At 45.0% G+C, this 23,701-nt stretch overlaps 1 protein-coding gene across 1 annotated transcript; it reads right to left on the bottom strand.

Moving 5' to 3' along the window:
* Window positions 1-454: 454 nt before the first annotated feature.
* On the bottom strand, window positions 455-23,588 carry Ubqn (ubiquilin). The gene is made up of 13 exons (XM_084598577.1): window positions 23,432-23,588; window positions 20,827-20,929; window positions 19,922-19,977; window positions 17,737-17,772; window positions 14,525-14,650; window positions 13,671-13,796; window positions 12,524-12,652; window positions 11,906-12,023; window positions 11,278-11,582; window positions 10,687-10,821; window positions 8,358-8,693; window positions 7,281-7,362; window positions 455-1,382 (listed from the first exon to the last, which is right to left on the bottom strand). Exons 1-13 carry the CDS (start codon window positions 23,528-23,530, stop codon window positions 1,321-1,323), a joined length of 1,713 nt encoding a protein of 570 aa, XP_084454703.1. The 5' UTR covers window positions 23,531-23,588; the 3' UTR covers window positions 455-1,320.
* Window positions 23,589-23,701: the final 113 nt, after the last annotated feature.

Here is a 23,701-nt window from a genome sequence, read left to right on the forward strand (position 1 = left end):
CTTTATGCAGATTTTGTACCTCAAACGAATATGGACCTTAGTTGCAATTATCTTTGAAAACATGGCATATTGTTAATGCTTGTTAATGCATACTTCTCACAGAGCTGCCAATTTTACATGTTAGTCGGTGTCGTGGAGTAAAACGAATTTTTAAGGTGCATCCCGATACAAGCTTCCACAGATGGCGCCAACACCAGCAATGACAAAGCGAGACAGCATAGCAAGTGCTCTGCCAAACACCCCACCCCCTAAATGTAAAGAAAAAATTAAATCTATTAAGGCATTGCCCTTTAAATCTCTACTTTAACAGTATCACTTTCCTATAAAACCAAATAGTATAGAATCCACTGCAACCTTTGCACTGATGCGAAATATTTTGCACATCAGGCAGAAACACTGTGAGCTGCACATATTATATTGTCGCACTAAGAAAGGAAGAGCCAAAAAGACAATGTAATGGAAAGTAATTTAATTCTCTCTATCTGAAAAACATTGCAGTCCCATTTGCACAGCCATCATCATCGTCACATCGTAACAAGCTAGGAGACTGGACAAAACAAAACACAAAACAAAATGTGCTTCAACAGAGGAATCCCCTCCCCCACTTCCAATCCACTGCTCGCTGCACTACAATCCCTGCGAGAAGACACTTTTCACATGCTACAGAGAAGAGGATCTACAGCAAGAAAGCAAATCAAAGAAAGAAGTGAAGCCAGAAAAGAAAGAAATAAAGTAACAAAAAAAAATTTGTACAGGCAAGCGTGCGCACACACAATTGTCATCAATTCTACAATTTCACTGGTGTGCCTTCAGCACAAGGAATGTGCCAAGGTCACATGTGCAAGTGAGCGTTGCCTACTCACCTCTTTTATTATTTTTTGTTTTAAATTTCTTCCCCCTTACTTCGCCGCTCACAAAATCAAGCGGTGGTAGGGAGGCGCGCCCGAATGATATCGCCGAGCGCAACACCTGCACGCCCACCAACCACACTGGTCCTCATTTTTTTTTGCCGCTTCTTTGTTGAGTGGCAGACGTGGACGTGCAAACAGTTATTTATATATGTATACAAAATGAGGAGAGAGAGATGAAGGGAGGTGCACGACAACCCTTGAGTCAAACAATAATAAAAAAAATTAACCGAAGAGAGAGACTCCTTCGGGTCTGGCCCTCATTCGACCTCACACCCCTCATCTCCACACAGCTGCTGTGCACTGCTGCTAGCCAGGCATGGCCACTCGTCCCATCATCCTCTTCACGGCTGGGCCCGCTCCACTGCACAGCTGCCCTCCTCCTCTTCTGCCGCTGCAGGTCCAAGTCGCCTCACTGTGATTGCAGCAACCTTTCCACAGCGGCATTGACGTCTCCGAACGTGGCAATCAAAGCTGGAAGAGAGAATTCGGTACTTGTCACTTGCGGATGCAGCCTCACAATAAAGGGGACAGCTCAGCATTGCCACATAGAGGTTACATACAAGCGAGAATCTGGTAAGATGTTTTTGGAAAGCCAAGATAAAGGCAGGAGAAGAAATGCATTGTTCACTTACATCAATAAATGCAATTCCTAACCTTCAGGTGCTTTTGTGAACAAGGCTTTTTTTATCAGTTTTTTTCCTTAGTACCCATTCGAGTACCGAAAAAATAAATGATCTCTCTTCCACATCATATGCCCAGCCCCAGTTCCTTTCCTTCAATATCAATGCCTAAAGTTTATTCTCTAAAAACAAGCAATATGTTCTGAAACGAGGGCCATCATTCCTTGCTGACTTATGAACACCACTGCGAATAGCCTGAAGTTTACAAGCTTACATACAATAGGTCCCAAGTAGTTCATGCAGCCAGCCAACTGAATGTTATAGTGCAGATGCAAGTGCGTCAGTTGTACTAGTATACAGAGATCACAACAGTGCCTAAATCAGTGACCATCCAGGTAAGTGAGAGCAAGCAATTACCGATCTGGCTGCATGCTACATATCTCCCATCTCGGCCATGTTTTGGTCAGGCAAGGCAAAGACGCACAGCCTTTGTAAAAAACAAAGCCGAAGCAGTTTGCTTCCCAGTTTTGTAACGGGGCTCCTGGAAGCGCTACTGAAATACCTAAGCTCGAGAAAGGTGAAGACGAGAGTTCTCGCCACCAGTGTGATTGCAAATGCTGGGGAACCGCAATGAGGCTTTTGGGCTGTATGTCCTTTACAAAAACTGTACTATTGGGAACAGAAGCTCCTGGACCACACATCTGGCAATTTTGGACTAGAAGCATGAAGTAAACGAATTATCACCTTATTTCTCTAGCGCACATGAAACAGCTACAGTAGAACTAGTCTGGTCCAAGACTGCTGGCCAATATGAAAGTTATATGCTTTGGACGCAGTTTGAGTCATCCACGAACTTTTGTCCTCGATAGTACGTAAATATCAAAATCGATCCAAGCCAACTAGTACAAATGAATCCATTTAAACTTTAAAATCAACATGATGTCATACACAATGGCAATAACAGCAAAGACTTTTCTCCTATGAGGAGCAATGTTCGTTTGCAGTTATTTTCGGCCCAAAAATCAAATTCTTGGACCCCCCTCTCTTTCTGACATCAATTTTAGGCTCAAATATCAAAATTTCGAAATCCAGCGTGCGAAAAAGTGGCTGTAAATATGTACATGCGACGACATTCCTCAACTCTGAATATGCGTTGATACCAATTTATGAGTGCCTCTCTAACAAGAAGTTCCATGAGAGAGACATGCTAGGGGGAAAAAACCAATAACGAGAGCCTGCACTCTCTCATATGAGCACTGGCACCAAAATAAAGGCACGCATCCCTTTTTAGTGTTGAGGCCGCAGTCGCGGAAGCGAGCCTGAAGTTTAATGTAGGTTACCAAAGGGCCTCGGCAGAAGTTTGAATGAGCTGAGCTTGAATCCTGTCCAGTAAAACATGCGTCGTATGGCAGGAAATGTGCAGCGTGCTACGAAAAAGCGCCACAGAGATGGTAGTGATCAAAAAGACTATGCCTTTAAGGCATACTATTAATAATGTTGGTAGTGGAGATTACATATTGTTCACTTTTCTTCGTTAAAAAAAAAAAACTCTATTTATTTGTTTTTCTCAAGGTGTGAATTTAGGCCTCCTGTAGAGGTTATGGATGCGACATCTCAGCACCTATTGCAGAAAGAGGAATAATTTTTCTTTTTTTTTCAGCATTAAGTCAAATATGAGGAGCTCACAATGTTGCAAGATTTCTGAATTACTGCTTTGAAATTTTCTAAAGTGGCACTTTTTTTGACCACTCTGTTCCCATGTTATGACTACTGAACTTCAATATGAAATAAAATGAGAAATAATCCAATAAAACTGCTTGCAACATTGTGTTCCTTATTCATTTTAGAATTTTGCAATATGCTAATAAGAAATCTTTGTAGAGTGGTTTTTATCACTATTGTTCTCACAACCAATGCAGCATTTTTAACACTTCTTGTGCAGTTTCTAGTGCTGATTCCAAAATATTTTTTTGGAATCAGCACTAGAAACTGCACAAGTATGCTAAGTTTCATCACTTCAGAAAATAAAGGAAGGGGTTTAAGACCAGTGTCATCCCCTAAATCGACCCACAAAGCTCGGTAGGAAGACCAAAAAAGTCAGGGCCTTAGCAATACCACGTTTCCAATTCAGGCCAGATGCACTTGCAACGAAAAAAGCAACAAAGCAGCTTTCAATGATAAAAATGGTACTAATGAGGTGCGGTTTCTGAACACCCCTGAAAATCTGCAGGGCCCTCTCCATACTGCAAACTCAGATGATGGGCTCTGAGCATTGTGCAATTTGCAAGATCCTACACTCATCACAGCCAATTCACATAAACATTCAGCTGTCCCGCCATCAGAAGCCCATTATACCTGGTGGCACGGGCAGAAGCACATTGTTAATGCGAAAGCATTACTTAGCTATGCTCACTGATTTCTGTCCACAGGCCGCGTCCGCAGACCGCGTCAGCAAAATCGTGTCCACAACAGTTGTAATTGAGAAGCAGTAGAGGTTGATGAGTGGTGTCGATCGATAGAGGGTGACATAATGTGTTCAAAAATCAATTAGGCCATAAAGTTAATTAGGTAATTAACTAGAGACAAAACAAGCAAAATCGTGTTCGCAGCAGTTGTGAATAATTGAGATGTGGAAGAGGTTAATGAGTGGTGTCAATTGATAGAGGGTGACGTAATGTTAAGTTCGAAAAAATCATTAGGCCAATAAGTTAATTAGAGGCAAAAAATTGTCTCATTAGCCAATGGCTTGGCGCCACATTTGAATGTACCAAATACTAAAATAGTTAATTAAATCAGTCAATTAAGGCGACGTCAAGAATGTGACATCACACAACCTGAAGTAGAGCCGAAAAAGGGCATAAGAAGGGATTGGCATGCAATTTGAAAGTACCAAAGACTAAAGTAATTAGGGCAGTAAATTAGGGTGACATCAAGGATGTGACGTCACACAAACAGAAGTAGAGCCGAAAAAGGGTATAGGAAGGGATTGGCAAGCATTTTGAAAGCCCTAAAGACTAAAATGGGTAAACAAGAAGTGAATTAAGCAGCTAGAAGCAACCAGAAGCAACGAACAGCAGCATCTGTGTTTTCACATTACTCCAATGCAGATTCTGCAGTGCTCTAATTTTTTGTTTTTTATTACTTTTGGGTTGCCTCACCATAATAAGATGTCATCCTATCAGGGGAAATGCAGATGTGCTGCCTCATGCATGTAACAAATTCCAAAACATAGTTTTGTAGACAATTTAAGGGAGGATAAGGATCCTGAGAGCCCAAAAATCAAACGAAAAAAGTTTCAAACTAACATTTTGAAGGTTGACAGTCCATCTTCTACATATACACAAATTTATTTGCTCCCTGGGTTGTTCAACTTCCTACGTTACTAATTCCACTCTATAAGGCACTAATGAGCTGAATAAAACTCGTGTTTTTTTTCCTTGCTATCTTAAAACACAAGTTTTTGATTGTTTGCTAGTTTAAAAAGAGGACATCTTTGCATATAGACCAAATAAGGGAATAATTTTTATTACCAAATGCTGTATATGCATAGATTATAATATATTTGGAAAGAATTTCTATACCTTTATATAATGGCTCAATCAAAAAAAGTACTTTTACACTGCACGCCTTGCACTGTATGCTATTTAGCCGCATGTTAATAGTTAAATCTCGTTACAAGAGACATGGTTACAAGAGACACTCGGTTACTAAGGGCAACTTCTGCAGGTCTCTGGAGTAAATTCTTCACTATTTAGAAGAGACACAACCCAGGTGTGCTCATGCAATGCAGCTGAAGCGTGCCAACTCGTACATGATGCACTTCAGATTAGCTTAGCTAAATTCTACTCCATATCAGCATCTTTTTTGTTGTATATGTCATGAACTGAGAAAGAGTGCTTCCCCATGATCAAAAAGTCAAAACGACCCCATTGTTTCAGCCACTGGCATCGCATTACTGTCACCTACGAAGCAAATCAAAATGCATGAATGACATCCAGCATTTTTAACTCCTCGCTGTTAAAATTTGATCACAAGATGAAAGCGCAGAATCTTGATGTCTTTTCTTTCTCTTTGCGGACAATGCTCATAGCAGCACCAAAGTTCTCGTGCTCAAAGTCACCAGTTATTTTTTCCCTCCAAACTCCACACCCTATCTTCAACCAATAGACAAAGGCGTTATGCACTCAGTCAAGTTGCTGTACAAAACAAGGTTGGTAGGACGTCTGCTGCTCGACAGGCAGCAAGACTGTACAATAGCAATTGACGCAAAGTTTGCTGTTCAGATGATTTCAGGTGTCTGGAATGGCCTGAGAAGTGAAGCTGTGAAAAACCGTTTCATTTCATTTTATTTCCTTAAAGGCCCCAGGAAGGGGTGTTACATAAGGAGATGGGAAACATTATAAAAACAAGGAGGCTTTAAATGTGGTGTGAAAGAGGGCCCATATATGGATACTATGGAAAGCTGCCTTGAAGATGAAGCTTGGGCGACCATCCAAGAGACTGCTGAGGAACCAGAATCTTTAGAGGAGTTCATACTTGCAGATGTGGACCTTGTGTGCTTCCAAAGAGCTTACAGAGTGCGCAATTCTCGCGCGAGTAAATGGCACATGTGCCATAGAGGATGACTACGAGGATATTTCAGAGGAAAAGTGTCAGCATCTGAAGGTGATGAGCATGTAAGAGAGCTTCAGAGATATTAGAGCAACAGGAAAGCTTGCAAAGTGAAGTGCTTTACCTCCAGAATTTGGGCAGGAGCACACACTGCACTAAAAAAAAATAAACACTTGTATGAATAACTTCTTTAAGCTTTCCTGAACATAATACGTGTAAACGCATTTATATGCTGATGAGCAGTAAACCGATCAACACAATGCTTTTAGAATTTTCTATTACAAGAGACATCTTTTTCGGGTCCCTTGAGTGTCTTTTGTAATGAAGTTTGACTGTAATAGTTTTTATCAGTGTTTTTTTTTTAACTACTCTTGCAAAACTGGAACCTGGAACTAACTGATTTCAATAAAGTGATAAAGGACCCGTGCCGTCGCGTGGGCTTGTGTGAAAAACTTTTGCCCCGTTACACAGGCCCTTACCGAGTTTTGTACCCCGTGACAGACGTCACATACGAAGTTGAATCTGTGCCTCCGAAATCCTCGTCCAGAGCGCCATCCTCTGAAATAGTGCATGTGTCCCGCCTGAAGCCCTATTATGCACATTCTGTTTCACAAACATAGAAAGCACCAGGACTGTGCTTTTCCCGAGGGGGGGTAGTGTTACTGAGCGGTATTCGCTTGCCGTGCTGACGAAAAAGAAGTGAGACAGACTCCCAGAAGAAGAAGACGCAAATGAGTGCTGCGCTGTGCGAGTGCTGCACTGTGATCATCCTCAGTGGTTTGGACAACTGCCGTACTGTGAATATTTCCCGTAACAATATATTTGAAAGCAGCACAAAATATTGATTAAGACAATGCATTTTCACTAAATTTAGTTCCAGGACCACCGCCCTTCTTAACAAACCAAGCACGCAGACAAAGCCCTTTTAGCCAAAGCCACATAAGCTCTTCTAAATTAAATAAGGGGCACAAAATGCACCAGAAATATGATGTCCTGAAATGATATTTATCTCCAAAGTATCGGACACAATGTTACAAGAGGCCTACTTGTAAACTTAAACAAGGGCACTTCAGTGGGAAACTTGGACAAAACTCAAAAATTTTTAAACGAGGGCAGCCATCAATGCAGCGACACTCACCTTGGAGGTTGGCCTCCCTATTGACAAAACCCATGGAGACTAGTTGCTCCAACTGCGACCGGTACCGTTCCTCAGGTGGTTGCTGAGCAACAAAAGAAAGAAAACGCCAAACAATGAGCTTAAAGTACAGTACTCAGTACTGAGCCCAACATTACCACCTGTATGAGCCACACTGAGGACTGATATTCTCCAAAGCAACCAGCCTACAACCTGCACGGTGCCTCGAGGCATAATTAAAGACCGCAAACTTTCTGCAGTGAAGAATTTTAAATTCTGCGAAGGAAGAAGAAAGGACCCACAAAATTCTGTGGGAGGAATTAATCAAAAGTGCACATCAGAAAGTGTCTCGCGTTATACTCGGAACTAACAGTGAGAGTTCCTTTGTGCCTCAGAATGTACCTCAAGTTATATTCCGAACAATTAACATGAATTTCCCTCTCCCCAAGCCCCCTTTCAAGAAAGCTCTTCATGGTACCTAAAGCAACCTTCACCACTAGGCTTCGCAGCATCTAGGAGAAGCCAGCTTTTCAGTGATGTTGGGCAAAATGCAAAAAGTGCAAGTGCAGAGGGAAAGGCGGCTGTGCATAGGACGGCGCAGCCCGTAAAAGAGAAAAACCAGGCGGCGTGCATGCACAAGCAACATCATCCGATTGCGACGACTGGTGGTGGCAAGGTGGGTTGCTTGGCACATATAGTGATGGCTGCTGAGAGTTCCTTGAGGCAAAAAAGTTTGAGGATACCTGCTGTACATGAACATAACACGGGCAAGATTTGGTCCTGCGCCGTCTACAGAGACTTTGCCCAAAAAGAAACCATGCTACCCTGCACGGCACTGCACGGTGAAACCAAATATGTACGCAGCAGAACGAAAATATGTTACTGTGCTCTTTTTCTAATACAGACAATATGATAACAGTCAACAGGAATAAATGTCTGCATACTCATTTTCAGCGAAAAGCCTTGAGTCTCCTATCATGCCACTGTGCAAAGAGGCCTCACTTCGCCAATTTTTTTTTCCCACTCCAACTCAAGCCCCGGCAAGCTGCAGGACCGATTGGGGTATGACAAGAGACTTACGTTGTTGCCCCCTGCCTGTGCAGTGGCCATGGAGGTGATCATGCGCGCCATGAGCTGGCTGAGGGGGTCCAGGCCCTGCGGTGTAGTGAGGTTACCACCGCCAGGGGCTGTCGTGCCTGCTGTGGTCGTCGTGCCCGTGGTCGTGGTGGTTGTGCTGCCCGCTGTCTCCGTGGTAGCTGTCGCGCTGCTGGTCGTCGAGCCGGATGTGGTTACTGTGCCCGTGGTGGGAGCGGAGCCCAGGCCTGTGGTGCCCAGTCCAGCGGCCGCTGCTGGGGGAAACATGGTGGGGGCCACCCGGTGCAACTGCTCCATGCCCTGCTGAATCTGCATCATGGCCTGAACAAATGGGAGAAGAAGGCACACGGGTTACTTGGCACTGCTTGCAACTTTCAAAGCTATGCTGGTTCTCCCAAACAAATGCGACAAAACCTCCAGCATCACTGCTTATCGGCATACCTACAGCGGCTTACCGAGGCCTCTGTTTAGCCTCGCAGTTTGGTGCACACATCCCATGGTCACATGTCATGCGCTACCGGGCGCTGGAATGACTCGCGTGAATCGTGCTTTTTGGCACGAAGTGAATTTGAAGTAAGTAGTGATTCTCTTGGAATAGTTTCAAAGCAAATAATCTGAATATTTCTGCCACATAAGGAACGGACGGCGCAACGTTAATTTCCAAAGATTGCATTCTTTTCTTGTTCCGCAGGAACACCATGAAAAAAATAAAGCTTAGTGGAGATTAGATTTGTTGAACTTTGCCGGAATGACCATCAAAAATTGGGGATGCTGCCGTACACATGGAGCCGACATATCTATAGCCTCAACAAGGGCAAGGCCTCATCACTGCTTGGATCACAAGGCAGAATTTCAGTTATGCACCCCCTGTTCATATGATGACCCCATTTCATGATCAACACGCAGGAGCCCGGTGAACCTCTCATGGAGATAATGCATTAAAAGTGGGGGTCTGTGAATATGAATTAAAGAAAAAAAATTCGGAAAAGGAGGGGAGGGGGGGGGGGGACTTGAAACTAAATCGAACATCTGACTAGTGAAAAAGTCAAAAAAAAAAAAAAAAAAAGTTCAGCAAGAACCTTTTCTTGCACCTGATATTTTCAAGCATTTAAATTAAACAAGAATTTCAAAGAAAGTTGTATGCCGTCAGGCTAGACAGCATGTGATCTTGCCGCACACAATGAATTAGTGCGGCACCCAAAAAAGTGAACTCGATGAGTTGACACAACAATGCCGCTGGCCAACTTTGCTAGTGGCGATAACACAAGAGCAAACTGTCACGCACAGTGATCCCCTGATCAACATGTCCAGCAAATAAATGTTCCTACACATGGGCACAACTACCCCTGCAACTGAAAACGCTCTTTCGCTTGGCACAGGTAGCAGGGATGGTCAAAAAATAGACCCCCCCCCCCCCCCCCCCCAGCCTGAATTCTGTAGAACAGCTGTGCACGCATGCACATGCACACTATAGCAGTCAGGACGATGACCGAAGCTTCTCATTTTCAAAACATACTTCAGTCTCATAGTTCCACTTCTGCTTCCCAGAACTTCACAGCATCCTATGGCTGCAATCAGGAGCGCGTATCGACCAGTAAAGCAGTTTCAGATGCTGCTTCACATGTCACTGTTCTTTTTCTCTTTTGGGATGGTGTCACACTGTACTAATGCCTACGCACACATCCACATGCTGCTTCCAGCACACTTCTTCAATGTTCCTGGAAGTGTGCATGTGAAGCGAAGCATTTGATGAAGCCTGGAAAAACCGACATTCTCAATTCGCCTTCCTCTCGAATACAGACAGCCACCACACAGGTGCTCACTAGGTTTCTATGATGCAAATGGTTTTCGGCAGTTTTTCAGATCCATTCAATGATTCGAACTTTCAGTTAAATTCTAACATTTTTGTTTCTGGTTGCTTGAAGAGACAAATTAACAAGTTTACTGTATCTGGTAATTTTCAAATATCTGGAAAACTGCAAATATGAAATTCCTTTCATATTTGCAATTCCAAAGAAGTGCTCCCCGGTCCAGGATGAATCTTTTTTAACTACGAGTCTCCGAGAAAGATGTATAACTTTCCTTTGTAGCCGTATGGCTGCGATTGGGTGGATGCCAATGAGTAATTACTCCCCTATTACAAATCTACTCCACTTTGGGGGATTCCCCTAAATATTCAACCAACACCTCTGAACTTGAAACTACAGGCGCCACCAAGAAAAAATAGAACCAGGCATCAACCCACGTTTTTCTACATTCACAGGTGACACAACGACCTGCATACTTCTCTGAACGCTATGGACCAACTACTTGCCTGCAGCGCCTGAGGGTTGGTGATGAGCCCCTGCACCTCTGGGTTCTGCAGCTGCTGCAGAAACTGGGGCATCATGCGGCGCATCTGTTCCTGCAGCTGGGGGTTGTCTGCCAGGAGCGGACTCGTTGCCAGCATCTGCACAGGCACAGGGACGAGTGAACATCAACATTTATGAAATTTGACCACCAAACAATAAGCAGTCAAATATGAAAGATCAAACTTCAAACAGCTAGCCTTCAATTGACACTTCCTTCAGATTGCTGCTGATCTGCCTGAGTGGCTGTAACGCTAAGGTACTGATGCCAAGGTAACCGGTTTGCACCCCACCACGGTTTAGTTTAGTCTGGTTTAACAAATGTTTCGTTCAACAAAGGGTTGTCACGGCTGTGGGGTTTCATTGTAATGTCTATAATTTGGTAAACAGTTGCATAGTGCAAAAACTGGAAAATGCATATAAAGCTTTGAGAAAGCAAACGGTCAAAATTCCACACCAATGTCAGAGCTTTTTACACGTAACTTGGCCATGCAATGCCCAAATGTAATATGTGGACTTCACTTCAATTTGTAGCGCAACTGAGTGACCCTCCTCACCTGATTGGCCATCTCGGGGTTGGATGCCAGGGTCTGCAACATGTTCTGCATGTACGGGGCGCTCATCATGTTCGTCATGAGACTTGGGTCCTCAGCTAGCTGGCGCATGACGCTCTGCATGCCGGGAGTGCCAAACATGCCCCCAAGGCCGCCCAGGCCAGTACCCCCGGCACTCCCACCGGTCGTACCGGTGGTGGAGGATCCTGTGCTGCCACCGGTCGGGCCGCCACCAGGCGCCCAGGGGTTGGGCAGCGGGTTGCGATTCTCTGTGCCCTGCGACGACTGGTTCTGGCCAGACTGGGAGTCTGCAGAAAAGTAAAGAGAAAAAAAATACATATATATTCACTGTTAAAAATCGGAGAAAGTGAAAGTATGCTTTCATCCTCAAAAATGCATTACATTTTTCCCAGACTCAATCTTCAAAGTTACTGAAACGCAGTAAGAGCATTAAACTATTTATATCCAACAGTTTGCTACAGCTGTCAGCTCTGCGTGTAATGTTCCCAGTGCAAGCTACCCAGCTGTCTAGGAAAGGCAGCCACCTAAAAATTAAGAATTCTTGCATAAACAACACAACCATTGGTACCTTTGTTGTCAAGCGCCACTCGGAGGAGGAGACTGCACTTACTACTTTCGAGCAGGGATGCAAACGGGTTCCCTCCGAATTGCTCCTGGGCTGCATTCATAATGGGCTCCTGCAACTCCGTATACATGCGCCTCAGGGCGTTGTAGCCACCTGGTGCACTCTGCAGTACAGAAAAGGAAACAACACACGCGTAAGGCAAAAGTTACAAAATTCCAAGATGCTCTTGCTACAGTTATTCCAAGCACTGAAGCTTGAAGGAGAGCAGAAAGAATTATCACTGCCTGTATTCAAAAGCAATGCAGAGCCTGCAAGGAATACAGGCACCAGGCAGTCGGAGGCGGTGCACTGTCACATTTCCGAGCACAGATTAATGAACTGCCTTAACTGAAATTATCTAAAAGGAAAGATCCCATTGTCCCAGAGATTATACGTGACAAAGCGAACAACTGATATCGGTTCAAGGCCAAGGGCAAGAGTGGCAAACAGAACAACCCAGCCCAAGTGCCTATCTGTGGCTGTGCCTTATCTCTTTACACTGCCTGACTATAAATCCAAGTCAACTACCTGCTTTAGTAGAGTGAAATGTCCTCGACAAGAAGGATCAAGAAAACCAAGTATTTTCCTCACTGCAAAAAGAAAAATAAATCCAGGGAGCCATACTTCTAGGTTGCTGATGGCCCGGTCCTGGGTGCGCATCAGCTCCTGCAGCATGGATGGGTTGCGCACCATCTCCATGGTCTGCCGCAGCATCTCGGGGTTGTTTAGCAGGTGGTTGATCTCAGGATTCCTCTGCACAGAAGGGAGGCCCCACCGTCAACACCACTGCTTCAGGAAGAAGCCAACCCAGCCTCTCTAAGCCATCATCAAAGAGATTGAACTATAACAGCACATGCAATGTCATCGTGCCAACCCGGCAATCGGGAGATTTCTTATATCACCAAAGAGGGCACCACCCAAAATTTCAAATTACATGCTGGGCCCAAATAGTTCTTTCATAGCAGGGACTCCGCAGTCTATGCCAGTGCCATGGCAGCTGTCTTGAAAACATGTCGCTTTTGTCACTGCGAAGTTATAGAATGCCGTTAGCAGCAAACAAGTCAGACACACCTTGGCTTGATTCGAATTTTATACTCCTAATTTACTCCCGGTGGTCAGGTGATCTGAGAAGGCCCAATATTTCAGCCACTTTTGAGAAGCTTAAGCATTTCACACGATTCTTTCATATTGCCACGAAACCTACAAAACTGTGTTGTTTTTTGGCAGCCGCCGGCATACGGCCTTATCACTCCCGATTCTGGATCGCGCATCAGTTCTGTGTTTTTTGTTTTTTAATGCCTGATGTTGCGAGACACACCTTTATCGGTTTCGTTGTCTCGAAGATTCCGATCACTCGCGTAGTTTCTACAACGTTCCAGGGTGTGCTAGTAGCAGTTTGAGACGTTATCTAGATTGTTCTGAACAGCCTTTAAATTGAGCGTTGATGAAAGCGACGGGCATTCTTAGTTTGACGATCGACGAGCACGTTTGTTGCTATCGCCGCCGCCGAGTTGCTTAGTTCTTCTGCGGGCGCAAGTCAGCCCAATAAAGAGTCGATTTCAGTACCATCACGCCTGTGTCTTCTTTTGGTGTGTATGGCCTTGTCACCACTACATGACAATATTGGTTTTAGAGTACACAGTAATCCTCCGAAGTCGGCTACGGAAACTTCGCATCCACGCCTAAATTCAAGAGGTCAAATCGTTACACAATAGAGAGGTGACCTACAAGCCGTGTGCACAAGCAGAAACGGAACAGTGCCCCTCCTCACCTCCATGAGTTGCTGCATTTGAGGGTTGCCAACAATCAGCTGCCTCATGTAGTCCGGGTTCGACATGAGCGACTGGACAAACGGATTTTCCATCAATTGCCTCAGCAGGTCAGGGTTGCTCAGCAGCTGCAAAAAGAAAAGATGGCGAAATGGTCGTAACACGTGCGAAGTACTGCCACTGAGCCCTACTCCTTGGTAAGGCAAGGCGTCCGTGTGCTGTGCGATGTCAGTGCACGTTAAAGAACCCCAGGTGGTTGATATTTCCGGAGTCCTCCACTACGGCGTCTCTCATAGCCTGAGTTGCTTTGGGACGTTAAACTCCACAAACCAACCATTACCTTCTTCAGACGGTAAGCGTGAAAAAAAGATGAAGGGGAGGCTAGAGGGGGTGCACCCAAAACAGACAATGACGCCACCCCAGTGAAGTGCACTTAGGACACGTAAAAGCACCGAAAGTTAGGCATGGTCAATGGCGCACACATTTTTTTCAAGACTGAGTGGCATAAGCTACGAACAGGCTAAGACCGGGACTGCAGACTTGGAAATCTGCAGCAATTGTTGATGTTTCCATGTCATTTTCGTGCTGTTCACACAAGGAATGTGAGCAAAGATTTTACTTCTTATTCTTCCAGCACTCAAAGCTAGGAAGCAAATGGCAAATCAGACCCTTTTGGACAAAAGTGGAACCCTCCAAGTGCAGAGAGACTACGTTCAGCGACAGGCACTCGTCAAATGTGTCAAGCGATTAAATGACTCCTACAAATTGCAGTGAGCCGAACGAAAAGTTGGTTCACGAACTTAAGTCCCAAACAAGCCAGAAGAATTGAATCTACGAAGAAAACATGCCCTCGTACCTCCCTCTGCATGCGCTGCTGCATCTCGACAAAGGTGCCCGAGCCCAGGTTGAGGCCAGAGAAGCCCGGGAGACCGCCCACTCCAGTGCCAAATGGGTTTGGCGGCACACCAGACGGCTGGCTACCCTGCACGGACGCCACAAACTCTCACTACCCCGCAGACGAAAAGCATGTCCGGCAATTGGTGCCAAAACTCACAGTTTACAATGTCCTTCACAGCATTTTTTTCACAGAACGCAACATAAGTACGCCCCTCCAACACTAACCTGAAAAACAAATGTCTACAAGCTCCCCCTAGACACACACTTGTTTCAAGGATTGTTATAGCACCGCACACGATGCAAAGCTGGGGACACATGCGTAGGAATGTGAGCACTTCAAGAAATTTCTCTGCATGGTCCGAGTCATCACACAGTTAAGAATCGGCCTGTGACGCCAACGAATGCTTTTCCACGCTTCCACTAGTAGGCTGCAGAATTCAGTGCTTCTCCATTAGCATCACCCAAACGCGGTAGAGCAAAAGGAATGATTCAAACAAGAACACGAATTGTTATGCAACAAATGACTGCATGCGAGAGAGAATGTTGGGTGACCACAAGTACAGAGGCTTCACAAGGCAAGTCCCGTAAATAACCATTAAAGAGCACTTCGAGCGATACAAAGTAAATGATAAAAGACAATGGCAAAAGAATGCATGCTATTCCAAAGAATGCTATTCCAAAGGGCGTTGCAAAATATGCATTCTAAACTGCCTCACATCTGTGTACAGTAGAATCGCGATGATACGAATTCCAAGGGAGCACGCAAAATATTCGTATCATCCCGAATTCGTATGATCCAAAACAAGTCAACTTCCACGTGGGAATGAATTGAAAATGAACGAAACTTTATTATGCCGAACTACTTGCGGCCGAAAAAGTCCGTAATGCTTGTCTGCACTTTTTTGCTGTTGATGTCGCGGACAAGCTCCGCCTGGAAGGCATAAAACCGCGCCACGGTTTCGTCGTTCATGCTGCTGGCACTTACGGTGCGGTGCAGAACGTCCAAAGTGTGAAGAGGATTTGCCGTTGATGGCGGCTGATCACACTCGTCGTCAGCGTCACCATCGCTGTCAGACTAATTTTCGCAATCATTCGCTTCGTTGACCAAGTCTTCAATAGACCTCAGCCCACAGGTCGCGACGTTGTCGTCCGTGGTAACGAAGTCCTGAGCCGAACCTTCAGTTTCCAGATTGTCCCAGCCATCAATCGCGAGGTCTTCATCTGGCTCTTGACAATCTCCTGCCGAAGCCGCATCAAGAAGTCCGATGGCAAATCCGCACTTTCTAAAACAGTTCGAGATTGTGTCTGAAGTTACACTATCCCCTGACATGGCTAGAAAGTGCAAAGCATCTAAGAGACTGATCCGCAAGTTTGCTTCTACAGGGTCAATTTTCGCCAGCAGACGCCTCACTAGAAGTCCTTTGAAATGATGTTTCACATTTCTAATTATCCCAGCGTCCAGTGGCTGAAGATGGCTGGTAGTGTTCGCCGGCAGGAACCTGACTTTCACATTATTGAATGTCATTTCCTTTGGGTGGGCAGAGCACTGGTCCACGAAAAGCAAAATTTTCCGGTTTCTTGACGCCATTTTCCCATCAAGGCTTGTCAAGAACTCACGGAAAAAATCTCCAGTCATCCACGCCTTTCGGTTACCTTTGTAAAAGACAGGCAAACGCTCCGCCGATCGGAAACACCTCGGTTTCTTCGACTTACCGATGACTGTAAGCTGGAGTTTCTCGGATCCATCCGAGTTGCAGCAAAAGAGTACTGTTACTCTCTCCTTGTTTTTCTGGCCGCCCTGGCATGCCTGGCCTTTTACACACAAACTTCTTTCCGGTTGAAGGTTGAAAAAGAGGCCCGCCTTGTCGGCATTAAATATGTCGCGTGGCGCGCACTCCGAAATCAGCGCCGGCAGTGTGTTCAGCCACTCATCTACAGCTGACTGGTCCACTTTCTTGCCTTCTGAGACGACCCGGTAGACAAGTCCGTGCTGCTCCTTAAACCGGAGCAGCCATCCCCCAGATGCTTAGAAATTTTCAATTCCAAGCGAAAGCGCGACGGTGTCGGCTTTTTCACGTAGCACCTTGCCATCCACATTGACGCCGGCCGCTGTCACTTCGCGGAACCAAGTCAGCAGAACCTCTTCCAGCTTGACATGGGTCGCTGTTTTAGCCTGCTTCACGTTCGCACCGAAGTGCTGCACATTCTTCAAGATGGCATCTCGCTACCCATTAATGGTGCAGAGCGTCGACGGTGCCAACCCTAGCTCTTTTGCTAAGTCGACACGCTTCTTCTTAGGGTTTTCGTCAACCCTCTTCAGCACTTCAAGCTTTTCCTTAAAAGAAAGGGCTTTACGTTTATGCAACATTTCGGCAGCAGCGAACGCTTGCGTCTTTCAAACGTTTGGGCACTTCACGTCACAGCGAACGACAAAAAGAAGTGGCGAACGGAGAACTACTACGCCTTAAGGTGAACTATGCAGGGGCAGCCAGCGTCACAGGCCTCCTGGGAACAGCCGGCGAGACAACTTTTCGATAGACCAATGAGCTGCCAGCGAATGAGTGACGTACACGACTGGGCACGTGCCTCGCCTTGGCCGTCCTTGTCTAGTGCTCGTCGGTTTGCTACGAAAGGAAGGTGGCGGTAGGGTGGCTAGTGGGGTGAGGGGGGTTGGAGAGAGGCAGCGGCCGCGGTGGGTACCCTCTCCCCCTGTGAGCTCCGAGCTGCTCGGTGGCTTTGTGCGTTTGTACAACGTTCGTTCGTACTATCATTCGCGGCAGGGGGAGGGGGGGGGGAGGAGTTAGCGGCGGCCGCGTCGGTTATGTTACCCTCTTGAGGCCAGCCGCGCCAGCCGCTCGCATGCGCGACTGGTTTGCATGTTCGTATCAACCGCGGCGGGTTCAGAAATTTTTCGTATCACCCCGAATCTTAACGTATTCTATACAATGTAGTCCGTTCAAAGCATTCTTAAAATTCGTATCATCCCAAAATTCGTACCAGCCGTAATCGTATCATCGAGATTCTACTGTATATACTGCTGCACACAGAGAAAGGATGAAGTGTAAAATCGAAACCAACAGCAAGTACTGGTGTCTGCTAGTCCTCTCTTACTGCCTTACTAACATGTGTAAGGAAAAGATGGCGATCACATAACAACCAAACAATACTCACTGAAGTGGGCTCATCTGGTCTTCTTGCGCCATCTCCCTGTGCAAAGGAAAAAAAGCAAATACAAATCAGACAGATCAAATTTAAAATGGGGAATGCTCTCTTGGGTTAAATTTAGGTTGGCCTACATTGAATTAAGTGTGCTCTGCTCGAATGACACGGAGATTACTCTCACTAAAAAAAGAAAAATTATAATTTATGGCCTAGAAAGGGTAAATGAAGAAATACAGCTATCGCTCACACAGGCCATTTCTGCTAGTTAAATGATGCAATAATGCCAAGCGTTTCTTCATGTCGGTCCCAACTGAGGCTATACAGTGCAGTCCACTTATAACGATACCAAATATAGCGATATATCGCTTATAACGATCAAATTCTTGAGAGTTATCATTTTCCCTATTGCCCCTATTTAAAAATAAGCCAGATATAACGATCGATTATCGGTGGTGCATTGGATACAACGATAGCTTTATTGCCACCCGGTGGGTGTTTACCACGAAAATTTGACTGAATATACAATAAAAGATAAAATATTAAGAAGGCAATGACGTGAAAACTCGACATACGCGGCAAAAACAGAAGGAAATGAGCACTATCATCATCACAATCGCAGCCGCGCAAAGGGTGCTGCGGCCATATTGTCATCACCATCGCCGACTCTGTGTCTGAGGAAGATGGTGGCGACCACATTGACGGATGGCGTGATAGCTCACGATATAAAACGGCAGATTCATCGGGATTTTCGGCAGGGTTTCAAGGTTGGAAGGCTCGTGAAAAAATACGGACATTCGCACTTTACGATTTTAACTATCATCAAGGCGTCAAGGCTGGGGATGTTCTTCAGTTCTTCCAGCCGCTAATCGGTTTCTTGCATGCAAAAAAGACTGCCGCCAGCGTACTCGCTACTGCTCAAGCGAGCGCGAATTTCCGACTTGTTTAAGTATGCTTAAGTTAGTTTATGACTATTGATGTATACTGTAATAAAGTCTTTAGTGCTCTTTACGATGATCAGCGTTGTTCAGCCCGCATCACTAGTAAGTAGGCAAGCCTACATGCATGGAAAAATATGTGGGTGTACTTTTTTCTTTTTTCGCCGGTCCAGATATAACGACAATCGGTTAAAACGATCGGATTTTCAGGTTTCTCAATATTGTGGACTGCACTGTACTGCTACTGAGTACTGGTCAGTGATGACAGCCTTAGAAAAACTGAAGCCAAGAGGCAGACAAAAAAAAAAAAAAGAAAAAGAATCTTCCATTCTTAAATCCAACTTTCTTTGCAACAAAAGCGTCTTTGTTACTGAACAAACATCAACGATGCTAGAGAGAAGCGTAGGACTGATTTCTCCCAGAAATTAAGTGGAAATTCAGAGAGGCCCTCGTGGCTACGATCACTACAAGTTTTCATGTCAAGCCAGCCCAAAACAACAAGCTGAAACTACATTAACAAAGCAGGCTTTTAATGATACGGCACGCTCCCAGCACCTATGCTTCGAAGGCCCAACAGAGCGATGAGGCAGCTGACACACAGAAAGAGACGCTTTCACAGCTCCTGAAAGCAGGACAGTGGCTATGCGTGTAGAAGAGTGCCACGAGAAATTTTCACACAAACATTACTGAGGGCCAAACAGTTGAGACCTCTGTTGCTATATTCTCAAATGATATCAACGCACTGATGGTGATTAGGTTACAATAGACTGTGTAGCGTTAGGATTTTTCAATCTATATTTCAGTGTTCAGAAAATAACAATCATATTAAAATAAAATTAAGAAGCCTGCATATCTCGGCTTCCATATTTTCCTAAGGTTCACATAAAGAAAGAGCACTCTGCCCCTAATAACAGCCAAACCCAATAAGTAATGACTGACTGCATAGTGAAACAGACTGCCGCAAACAACAAGTGCGGTTAGTTTCAAAATAAAATAAGTAAAAATGTGGAAAAGGGCTGGCATTTATAAACCTAGACGCTAAGAGAGCTCAAAAAGGATGCCAAGGAACCTGACAGTTTCATGAAATCTGGCTCGAGAACCAAAAAGCCAGCCTGTTATCTTATACTTACAGCCTTAACTGGAGGCAAGTGTAAAAAAGGTTAATTTAAATATCCTATCCACATCTTAGAACTGCCTGACAGGGCTTTTAAAAGTAAAAGGAAGAGTAGATTTCGTTCATGAAAGGAAGTGGCACTCACCCTGGCTGAGGCAGCAGACCTAATCACCAAATGCACCGTTAGACCATCCTTTATATCTGCACAGAAAGGTATTGCACCCAGTTAGTGAAATGTTTTCAAAGAAAATATTTATCTACCCACAATGCATACAACAGAATTTAATAAAAACGCATAATTTGGTCTTTGGTTTCTTTCAGTATAGACCTTAGGGCAAAAAATAATTTTATACTAAAATGAGCACATATACACAAATAAACTGTTCCTGCCTGTATTTTTTCTTCCCATTTGCCTCCCCCCCTCATACCCTTTTGATCTCTGATGACTACTTATCACTAGTGAATACATTTGCAACAAATAAACGCGTTCAGAAACAAAAATTCATAACCCATGTCAGCCTTTCTGCGCACTTGTTTACTTGAACATTGGATCCAGGACTCGAGTGTTTTCAAAAATGATGCGTCTGTATTTAAAATAAATCTTCCAATTTAAAAAAGTACAAAATTTCAAAATTCACCTATTAAACGTTCCTTTGCAATAAGGCTCCCACAACTCTTAAATTTGAAATAAAAGTGGAATACACAGCACGGACAAAAACAAAAAGGAAATAAAGCCAGACAAAAAGGTGAATAAGGCACAGCAGGCAAGCACTTAGCCTAAGCAGATGACTAGAGCACAGCTTTCTCACAGCGTCAGTCAATGCATTCCATGCCAGCTGTGGCAGCCATCGTTTCGGTTGATGAGGGAAAAAGAATAAAACACTGGTGCAGTGGCAACAAGTGGATGCAGCTAGCACAGAACCGAGTTAAGTGGAGAAATATAAGAGAGGCCTCACCCTGCGGTGGGTATAGTCAGGCTGATGATGATGATTATTCTAGCCGGTTGTCACAGTAACCTAAACGAAGAAAGCAGTCTCCCAAGCCACTCACTGTGTGTCGTAATGGGCTCCTGGTCCTTGAGGATTTTTCCAGCGAAGATAAGACAGAGCTGTTCCAAGGGGGCCCCGAATTCCTTGGACACCTGCTCTTTTAGCTGCAGGGAGAATAAAACAACCAGTGTTCAACTCGACCCGGCACAAAAAACAACACCCAGAAATGCATGTGCTAAGCCACACAGAATCATTGATGGCATGCAACAATGCAGTACGACAAATGTAGCTTCAAGGACATCCAAAATTTCGGGCTAAGACAATCGTGGGCAGGCGTCGTGCTCTTAGACAACCTTTTTTGTTATTTTTGCCACACCCCTACCCTGTCCTCTCTCCCTGTTGCTGACCTTCTTTTATTTCCGTCCCCCACTGCAGTTCAGAAGTCTTTGAACACAATGGCATTAGCAGTGGCTGGCAAAAACTGTTTCCTTCATTTTCAATTATCTTTCAATAAAGCACTAGATGATGAAAGGTGTCGTCGAGCAACTACTCATCCATTGACTACAAGAGCACCAAGGCGACAGAAGAAGGCAAATCTTGGCTGACCTTGGCCCCCTCAGAGCATTCCAGTGCCTATTCACATTTTTTGCATCATATGACCCCGAGCAACTGACACTACTAATGCATTATGACATGACAAACTTTCGGCTTCTTCGTGACTTTCTGACTCGTCCCTAAAAGAGGCTAAAGAGCACACAAACCTATGAATGAAACAAATCCTTTATTCTTTTCACACGTCTGGATATACATACACCCTGCATGCAAATAACAAGGACACATACATACTCGCCTATCCCTATTACACATAGAGCCTCGCTTAACCGGAGGTGAAGTAGAGGTTCTTCCATACATGTCCAGATCAAAGTAATAGAAGGGGAAGCGCACTACGGGGGTAGCTTTCCCGTAGACACACAATCCCTCAATGCCCTTTCAAGCCCAATGCAGAGGCAACATTAAGATTGGCTGTTGAGTATTAGGTGCTTTCTGTCATGTTGCTAGGGCCTGCACATGCCTCCACATTTAATAAAAGCTAGTTAAATTTTTCCCAAGAATGTGCGTCCATCCAGATGAACCATGTTGGTGAAACAGTTTTCCTTCACTGCATGAGTCCAAATGCTATTAGGCACTCCTCACCATAGCAGTTCGTTAATGAGGTTTGACGTGCCAAAGCGATTCAGGCTGTAAGAGTTGTCACATTTGATTTCGACCACAGGGGCGTCACAGTACACGTGCACCCCGCGTTTTGCCTTGATCTAGTAACAGCCAGTAACCCACAAGAAAAAAGCAGCAACCTTAGATGCCGAGCAACCCCAATGAAATGCTATCTTCATGGTCAGCATTCTTAGAACAGATTAATATGGTAATGCTCTAGCGCTATCAGAAAGAAAAAACTAAACTGGAAGAGCAAGAAGCTAAGAGATTATCCACTGAGCTTTGTTATCACAGAACAAGCAAGACAGCATGCGATGTGGTGTTGCTACTGGTAATAAAAGAGCAGCTGGGCTGTTTGACCTCACAACCTAAGTTCTACGTGCCACAATGCGTAGCTTGACACACCAAGTCCAAACACAGCCTGCTGATGATATATCCCAAACTAAGACCTCATCAGCACACAATATGCCTAAAGTGCTTGTATCTTGATAGCGTATGATGTAGCTTATAATATGGCAACAACATTTAATACTTCAGTCGGTTGTAAAAAGTCAATGTAAACGGCAGCCACAGGCTACGTGAAAACAAACCGTCATCGCATGGTGTGCAAATCGTAATGTTTAACAATGAATTTTACACCTCAGTCACCTTTGTTAAAACCAACTCTTTCGACCCTGAAAATTTTCCTTAATCACATGGCAGCAGTCGCACGCTTAACGTACAATTCACCGACTTCCCCAGTGAACAGTACACACACACACAAGGGTTTAATCGAGTTATGAAAACCGTTCCGCCGGCTCGCGCGCCAAGTCGGAAGTGGGGCAGAAGCTCCCTTTCGGCAACCCGTGAGAAAGTAGTGAAAGGGCACAACTCTGCGATCGCTGTACATTTTTTTTCCTCTTGCCGCTTCCTTTAGCCGCAAGCGACCCTGCCACCCTCCCCCGTTTAACCACCGTCCTTCGGGGTGAAAATTCCAGAAACGCGTAAGCAGGAAACTGGTGATCAACAGTCGGATATGGCGACGCTTAGGCGTTTCGAACTGTCGAAGTGAGCGGAGTGTGCACGCTGCGTCGTGTTGCCAGCGTCGAAACAGAATGCGTCGTCTCGGCTGCCTTTTAACAACTGTCAGTGGCGACGCTTCTTTTTCCGCTTGTGGGGAAGCCCTGCGATCTTCAGGCGATCGCGCAGCCCTGTGGGAACGCTCCCTTGACACACGAAGGAACGTTCCCGGGGCCAAATTAACGTAACCAAATCACGCAGACACAAGAGACAACTATGATAGCGCCGCTGAAGCAAAATTATAACTCGAACAGCCTCTTTCTTGCGGCTCTGTTCGAATCCCTAGGCCTATCAGTACACACAATCCCTGTGTGACGTAGACTAGCAACTGAAGCGTTAGCGGCGCTCCCACGGTTGGAACATTGTAGCTGGAGAAAAGCGGACATCCAACGTACCTCTTTGACTGAAGCCGACTCTTCAACCAGAACTACTTTCTTTTCCTTCGCTGTTTTGATCACTAAGCTGATTTGCTTCGGCGACTCCTCGTCAGCCATGATGACACTCGTGCTCCAATGTGTTCAGCTTCCGGTTTCAGGTCGTTTGCGGATAGTGGCGCTGCAAAAACAAATAACTTTGGCTACTAGTACACGCTTCTCATTTAAATGAGTACCGCTCTCTTCTAAAATATTGTTATTTCAAAATTATTTATTTTGTTTTTAGAGGTT

Source organism: Amblyomma maculatum, chromosome 3 (assembly GCF_055883805.1).
Source record: "Amblyomma maculatum isolate TAMU_Amacu chromosome 3, ASM5588380v1, whole genome shotgun sequence".
NCBI lineage: Eukaryota > Metazoa > Arthropoda > Arachnida > Ixodida > Ixodidae > Amblyomma > Amblyomma maculatum.

Bases quoted from the DNA above. Each gene is read 5' to 3' on its own strand.
- Ubqn (XM_084598577.1), bottom strand. From the start codon at position 23,530: ATGGCTGACGAGGAGTCGCCGAAGCAAATCAGCTTAGTGATCAAAACA. The intron at 20,930-23,431 runs GTACGTTGGATG...TTCTCCCTGCAG, and splicing joins AGTCGGCTTCAGTCAAAGAG to CTAAAAGAGCAGGTGTCCAA. The intron at 19,978-20,826 runs GTGAGTGGCTTG...CTTTCTGTGCAG, and splicing joins GGAGCCCATTACGACACACA to ATATAAAGGATGGTCTAACG.